Consider the following 7,747-nt stretch of genomic DNA (forward strand, 5'->3'; position numbering starts at 1 on the left):
CTTCATGATTTCCGAAATAAAAGGATCAATTGGGTGGATATCGCAGGGGGAAAGTATTTGAATATCGCACGGCAAATAAAAAAAAAAAAAAAATCCACCCGAATCGGTTCCATGGATCAATGATCGCCGCGGCTGATTCAGGCAGGCAGGCTTTCAGCCGCATCTAGCCCTGAACGAAGCCTACTTCAACCTTCCTCCATCCCAATCCTCTTGGTCTTTCTTCTTCCCTCTTTTCTTTTCTCACCTTTCCCTCCTTTTCTCCACCGGGCGATAAGACCGAGCTTATTGTCCGCTATACCGCCTGCCCGCTGAGGGCCTGTCCCTAAAACCCCCACAACATATCGCCATGGCGGCAACAATTCCTGCATCGTCTGCACCCACCCAATCATGCCCCCCATTCTTCCAACCCTCCCGCCTCTTCGTTCTCTTCCAGCCGCCATAACCCCTCTCTTCCTCTCGAACGGCGCGATACTAGCAAACCCAAGTGTGACAATATCAATGCTGCGCCGTCGGGGCTTCATGTGTGCGATTTCGATGCATCTCTCTATTCCCAAAATCAATACCAGTCCTTACTGCCATTTGCTGCTGCTTCCGTTCCTACTGCTCCTCCTGCAACTTCAAATTTGCCTTCTGCTTCTTCGTCCTCTTTCGGGTCTATTCATTCTTCGGCTTCTGCTCGGGAGCTATCTTCACCACTCGCTTGTCCCGGGTACCAACAAAAACATGATATTTCAAATCAGTTGAGCGGGGTTGATGATATTTCCCCTGTCAATTACCATCTGTCCCCGGACTCCCTATTTCCCTTATCTACAGAGGGATCTGTTTCTCATGCACAAAATGCTGCCGCCGCTACGATTGCTCCCACATCACCCTGGCTTGACTTGCTTGAGCTTAACCATAATAATCTCGACCGGGGTGACCAGTCGCTAAGCTCCTCGTTCTTGTTGTCATCCGGGATTAATTTGCAAGCTAAGGCTGCGTCGACCTTGTCGAATCCACCCTCTGATTCGCCTGTTCCTGATGCTCTTTCTGAATGCAATTTACTGTACCCAGATTCTAAAGGGAATGCGCTAGATATTGATGAATCACTTTTTTCAACTTTGCAAGGTGGGTTGACCATTATTTTTCCCCTGGTGGAATTGGCTGTGTACCTGTTTCCCCACTAGGATAATTCCAATACACAAGAAAGGACATTCCATTTTAATGCGCGAAATTTTTCAGATGCCTTCGCGATGCAAATTCCACCAGACACACAAATTTATCTACCAGACTTCAACTATCCGCCGAATAACGCCCAACGGAATTATCTTCCTACTTGCCAAAGCATTCACAACCAAGACATCAATCATCTGCAACACCTTGAATCACATGTTGCCATCCCATCACAATCCCATTCACAAGTCCCAACTCAACATGTCCAAGAATCCCCTTCTTCTCCTCAATCACCAGCTCCAATCACAAGAGCCGGCCTAGACCCTACCACCAACTCTCGGCAATTGTCCCCTTCATCAACACGAACATCACCTCCTCCTACAGCGGTGACTACGGCAACGCCAGCGGACCGTGTTGCTGACAAGCGTCGACGCAACACCCTTGCTGCCCGCCGCTTCCGCCAAAAGCAACATGATCGTGTTGCGGAGCTAGAGCGTGCACTGGAGAGCGTATGCAAGGAAAGGGATGAGTTGAAGATGCAAGCTGCCAGATGGGAAGGAGAGGTTGTTGCATTGAGGGGAATGTTGAGGAGGAGAAATTTTAAGGACTAAATGAATCTTGTTCCGTTTTGCTTGATGGACTTTCTTGGCCGTTGATTTTCTTTCTCGGATGGAAAGACAAGGAATTGGTGAGTATGGATGTTTTTTTTTTTTTTTTTTTTTTTTTTTTTTGCCACACGCTTGGGGTGCGTTTCGAGTCATTTAATTCTGGTTCTGGTACTCGTTCGTGGTTTGTTGTGGGGAGTTGTGTCTCTTGCTGCAGTCTAATTTCAAAAAAAAAAGGAAAAATACAATTGATAAATTGATACCACTTAATTTTTTTCCGTCGTTTTTCCCGTGCCCTGTTTTACCTTTCTTTGTTCCATTTTCTTAAAGTTCCGCTATTTTTTCGGTCTTCTTCCGGTACATGTTATATATGTCTTTTATTTATCCTTTTTATTCTTTCTTCAATCCAACGCGGATGGAAAAACCGGGATTTTTGTCCTATCCCACTATCTATTAGCACGTCCCCTTGAATGAGAAAAGGAGAGGAAGAATTGCCAAAGGCCAATGACAGAGAGAAAGAAAGAACTGAATATGCCAATCAGACGATGTCGGCTCTCCAGAATCTCGAAAAAGGGCTTTCTTCCTATGTCTCCTTTTTTCGAAATACCTCACGCTCATTTTTAAGTTTTTTTTTTTTTTTTTTTTCTTCTGAGTTTGGCAGATGGAGAAAATTTGTGTCATCATTTCATTTCCAGCTTTCAATTTCGTTGGAAAGGGGCAACCAGATAGGTGAGCAAGCAGATTAACCCGTTTATATAACGGGGGGTGGAGCATGACAAGGGAGCAAAGGCATACAGGAAAGGAGTTGGATCTGGACAACAACGGAGACGAAAACACACAAGGAAAAAAAAAAAAAAAAAACTTAACTGTCAATTCGTTCCCCATTCTTCGTCTCAATTTAATCCAACCCCACGATCAGAACGAACATAATGTGATGTTTTCCCTTTCTTTCCTCATCTGCCGTCTATCCCGTATCCGCTTGTGCTCAAGAGAGCCTAGGAACTGTCTTCGGGGTGGGCTTTTTTGCCCCTTCAATGGGGCCCATTTATTGATGGTAGGATAATAATTCTATGCCGTCGCGATGATGGGCTTTTTATGTTCATTGTATAAGAACGAGGAAGATGGATATAATATCTTTTCATTCTAGGATTTAACGTCTGTTGATATTATTACTCTACAGCTATAATAGAGTCACTATTCCTAAAATACAGGGTAACATATTACTCCAATACCTTCCTCCTATCTAATGAAAGTACGGTAGCCTCGTCCATACGAAATTCCCTCTCCCTTTCACCCTTTCTGTTGGAATGGGATCGATGCTTCACTGTAGTTTGCGAAACGCACGAGAAACTCTGAGCTAATTGGTGGTGGTGATTATTCATAGAGTTATCAGAGTACATAATTTTGTATGTGGGATGAGTATTGGATGATGCGGGATGAGTCATAATGAACAAGCCTGATGGGTTACAGGATCATACAGCCTCGTGGATAGATAACGACGGAGAATAACAGTAATGTTTTATTTCTCTTTACCTTCTCGGGAATTTGCTGGATCTACCACATGTACTGCGGAAGGGAGATGGAAGATGAAATGGTGACCAGCAAGAGGGGATTTCTTCCGCCTTGTCCACTCCCTTGCATTAACAGGGTTAGAGTGATATCTCCACTCCATTGATCAAGGTGCTGTACATGCCCCTCTACTTTTCACTCAGCCTGCATCGTAAATCTTTGATTCAACGAGAATACTTATTTGGAAGCATAGAAGAGGATTCTTTACGTTGAACTAAGCAACATGTTCAACCCTCCTTCACCCCCATGAGATCATCTCGCGGTCTGTTTCTCTCGCTCTTTCTTCCTCTCCCCTGATGCAGGCCATTATTGCAATCCTCTCTGCGAATCCCTGGGGAAATGCATGCATATGCTGGCATGCAAACCAATGCACAGAAGCCTGGGGAACACAAAGGAAGTGTCTAGTCTATCTGCAAAATGATGCTGGCTTTGTCACATTTTTTCCCGCCCAGAGTCCATTGTTCTCTTCATTTTAAACTTTCCTGAATCTTGGGCCTAGCAGATAATCTCTGCATAACATCCTCTGGATCTTCATTGAGAACACAATAGAAGAGCATTGTGGATTCAATTCCTGTTCATATTATTCTCCTCAGATGTTGAAAACATCCCAAGATGCTCGTCGCCTTATCCTCCCCTGGCTGAGACATCGATCGGCGCGATAGTATCAGCTTCAAACGGCCAGCCGAGCAGCGAATAAATAGCCAATTGTGCGGGGAGGGCTTAGCTGAAGCCCGGTCAGTGATCTATGGAGTTTGTTCTATCTTGTGCCAAATAGGAATCTGACTGTGGCGTCGATCAGTGCCACGACGGCTATCACCCGCTGATCAACCCACAGAGTGAGGAACCCTTTTGGGAGAAACCCATTGGATCAATGCATCTCCGAGATCACATTCCGCTTCGCAATTGCCTCAATTGCAAAGAGTGTTGGCAAGCTTCTCGAACGGAGACAAATGCTTTTCCCATTTCCACGGACGGACGAAAGAAAGAAGGGGGAAAATATGAAAAGAACAAGAAACCTACAAGTACTGGTTTCCGAAGATATTTAGGCGATTTGCATATACAAAGGAGTTGTCCACGGCATGGATTCCCAAGTTCGTACCTAGGTACCGGCCGCCTGCGCTGGACGGCTAACAGCCTGCACACGGTTCGGTAGGTAGCATGGAATGCGCGAAGAACGGGCAAAGAAGTCACGGGCTGGTCAAGCTCAACCAGCAATTGTTGCGGAACAAGCCCGCTTATTTCCATATCTGCAGCAACCACTGACCGAGAGATTGGGAAACCAACCAGCCCATCCCATCACTATCTCAAAGATTGGGCCAAAAATGCAGAGTTTAAATGCATGCTTGCATCCTACTGGAGTGTGACTGTCGATCTCTCCCGTTACTCACTTTTTTTACTTTACTCATCTTCCAGCCTGTGACGAAACTGCTCCAAACCGGCACTTAAATACCACATACCTCGCCGCAGGTCACATTCTTTTCCTTCTGGTTAACTTGTTCAGACAATTGTTTAGCATTAGCATACTCAAACACAAGAGATAATCGGCATTGTCGAAACTCTTACGGGGCGGGCATCATCATAATATATTCCAACACCCACCCCCACCCCCGTCACACACGAAACCTCAAGTACGGGAGGGATGATTTGCGACATTGATCTAATTTGATTCAAATCTCGACTTAGCGTGCCAACATCATGGCGATCCATTCGGTGGCAGTTTTCCGCCTTGTATTATTGTTCGCATTTATGCAATTGGCTGTCGCGAGTATACGTGTGGATGTGTGTATGCTCTCTTTTAAGTTTTTAAAGGTTGTGGTTTGGGGGGGAGAAGGAGCTCTAGCATCTTCTCTTTATTGGTTTGACATCGCCAAATAATACAATTGAGCTATATATTCATTTGTTAAACCGTCCCACCTCCCACACTTGACTGCGCAATCCAACTAATCAATTTCAACCGATCAGTGGCAAGACACCCTCTCGATTCCCGGACCAGAAACTGACGACACCGACCTGAAGGCTCGCTACCCAGTCCATAAATTCAAAACCCTCATAGACCACTTCCCCTCTGATCCGCGTTACGAACCACACACGGGGGAGAAATTCGACCTGCGCTACTGGTTTGATGCCAGTCACTACAAGAAGGGTGGGCCGGTAATCGTGTTACACGGCGGCGAGGCGAATGGCGAAGGTCGCCTCCCATTCCTGCAAAAGGGCATTGTGAAAATACTCAGTGAAGCAACTCATGGCCTTGGCGTCATTCTGGAACATCGCTACTATGGCCAGAGCTTCCCGACGGCGAACCTGTCGACTGAGAGCTTGCGATTCCTGACCACTGAGCAAGCACTGGCAGATTCGGCCGATTTTGCGCAAAATGTTGTGTTTGACGGATTTGAGGATGTGGATTTGACGGCAAAGGGAGGGAATGCGCCTTGGATTGCATATGGAGGGTCGTATGCAGGAGCACAGGTGGTACGTTCTTCCTCTTCTTTTCTTTTCTTTCTTTTCTTTTTCTTTTTGGTCCCTTATCTGTTTAGCTATTTGATGGGGAGGCAATAGCTCTGGATGGTTTGCGCCACCTTCTTCGACCAGACACTGAATTGTGCCCAGGCATTCCTCCGCGCCCAGTATCCCGATATCTTCTGGGGGGCTATCTCATCGTCCGGTGTAACCAAAGCCATCTACGACTACTGGGAATACTTCGAACCTGTCCGAAAATATGGTCCGCCGGAATGTGTCTCCACCACGCAGAAATTCGTGGACATGGTTGATACAATCATAATCGGCCTCGGCGACCCAAATAAAACGAAGAGATTGAAAAGTTTCTTCGGTCTGGAAGGGCTGACGCATAATGATGACTTTGCGAATGTCCTTGCGTGGGGTATCAGCTATTGGCAGTCTGTCAACTGGGACCCGAAAATTTCAACACACAAGTTCGACTACTACTGCGGCAATATCACGGCAGATGAGTTGTTGTATGGAAATGGTGATTTGAAGGATGAGGCGGAGGAGCTTCTTATTGCAGGGGGTTATGGAAACGAAGTAGGGACTCTAGCGAATCGACTTCTGAATTTCGCCGGCTTTTTGCATCACGATCAACTGGTCTATTGCAAGGAGACTGAACAGACAATGGATGAATGTCTTGGGCAACATGATATGGCGTGGTTTAAGAATGATAGCCTTGCACAGGCTGACAATCGGTGCTGGCCATATCAGGTGTGCACGGAGTAAGTGAAACCCCGACCGCATTTCTTGGAGATTTTCCTGGATCAGAGCGAGAAAAGGAACGAAACCAGGTAGAACCTTGGATTTAATATCTGGGTACCCAGACTGACTCTATCTTGATCTACTTCCTTGCTCATAGATGGGGCTTCCTCCAGGTCGGCAGCACGGTCCCCCAGGATCAAATGCCCATGGTCTCACGCCTGATCGACCTCGAGTACGCCAGCATAATGTGCCGAGAAGCCTTTGGTATCTACAGACCTTCGGACGTTAATAGAGTCAACAAATATGGCGGGTTCGACATTGAATATGAGCGGCTGGCCTTCATTGACGGGGAAGTCGACCCCTGGCGCCCAGCAACACCTCATTCCGAACTGGCTAGGCCACGGAAAAGCACGCTCGAAAAGCCGTTTATTTTGATCGAGGGGGCTGGACATCATTGTGAGTTATGGTTTCCACGTCCTGTTTCTGTTTTGAGTTTCTTTAGGATCACTGCTGATGAGAACTGCTCGATGTTTGTAGGGGATGAGAATGGAATGCTTGCGAATGAAAGCACGCCAATGCTCCCTCCCAAGGCCGTAGCAGACGCACAGGCACAAGAAGTCAAATTTGTGAAGAAGTGGATGGAGGGTGAGTTTTAAGATTCCAGAAATCCCATGATCGTTCTTTGTCCAACGCCTTTTGGCATCTGGAGGCCTCTGCAAGTATGAATATGGAATGGACTCCACTGACAGAATATTTCCTTTAGACTGGGAACAGGAGTTGCGGCAAAGATTAACCAATAAGCAAACGATGATCTCCCACGGGGACTGAAGATAAGAGTGATATGGTTCCTGAGGATATATGGAGTTTATTTTATTTTTTTTGGAGGTAAATATTAATGTCAATGGATCATCTGTAACCACGAATTGGCACCGAAGTACGTCGTAGTTGCTCCGGGTATCATATATTTCTGCCCGTGCTCCATACATATTCTCTGTAATCCTAGGGTTACCCCCACTTTGAAATCGTCGAAATAGTACGTGCCTGTCTGTCAAGTGGACTGTCGGTCAGCTGAAGCCTGGTAATGATATGGTTCTTATGATATCTGTCGGGTCTCACACGATTTATTTGGGTACGAAGATTCTCAAGTCATCTGCCCTTGCAGCATCTTCCAAGCAGAAGCCGTAGGTAGCATCGGCGTAAGGAAACGAATGCCGGAC

General features: G+C 46.3%; 1 protein-coding gene across 1 annotated transcript; it reads left to right on the plus strand.

The window, feature by feature from the left end:
* Positions 1–5,021: 5,021 nt before the first annotated feature.
* Positions 5,022–7,358, plus strand: HCAG_06036 (conserved hypothetical protein; the record flags this gene model as incomplete). Its single annotated transcript, XM_001538381.1, has 6 exons — positions 5,022–5,105; positions 5,289–5,795; positions 5,934–6,550; positions 6,688–6,986; positions 7,068–7,175; positions 7,294–7,358. The coding sequence occupies 6 exons, from the start codon at positions 5,022–5,024 to the stop codon at positions 7,356–7,358; spliced, it is 1,680 nt and encodes a 559-aa protein (XP_001538431.1).
* Positions 7,359–7,747: the final 389 nt, after the last annotated feature.

Source organism: Histoplasma capsulatum, genomic scaffold (genome assembly GCF_000149585.1).
Source record: "Histoplasma capsulatum NAm1 scaffold_7 genomic scaffold, whole genome shotgun sequence".
In the NCBI taxonomy this organism is placed as follows: domain Eukaryota; kingdom Fungi; phylum Ascomycota; class Eurotiomycetes; order Onygenales; family Ajellomycetaceae; genus Histoplasma; species Histoplasma mississippiense.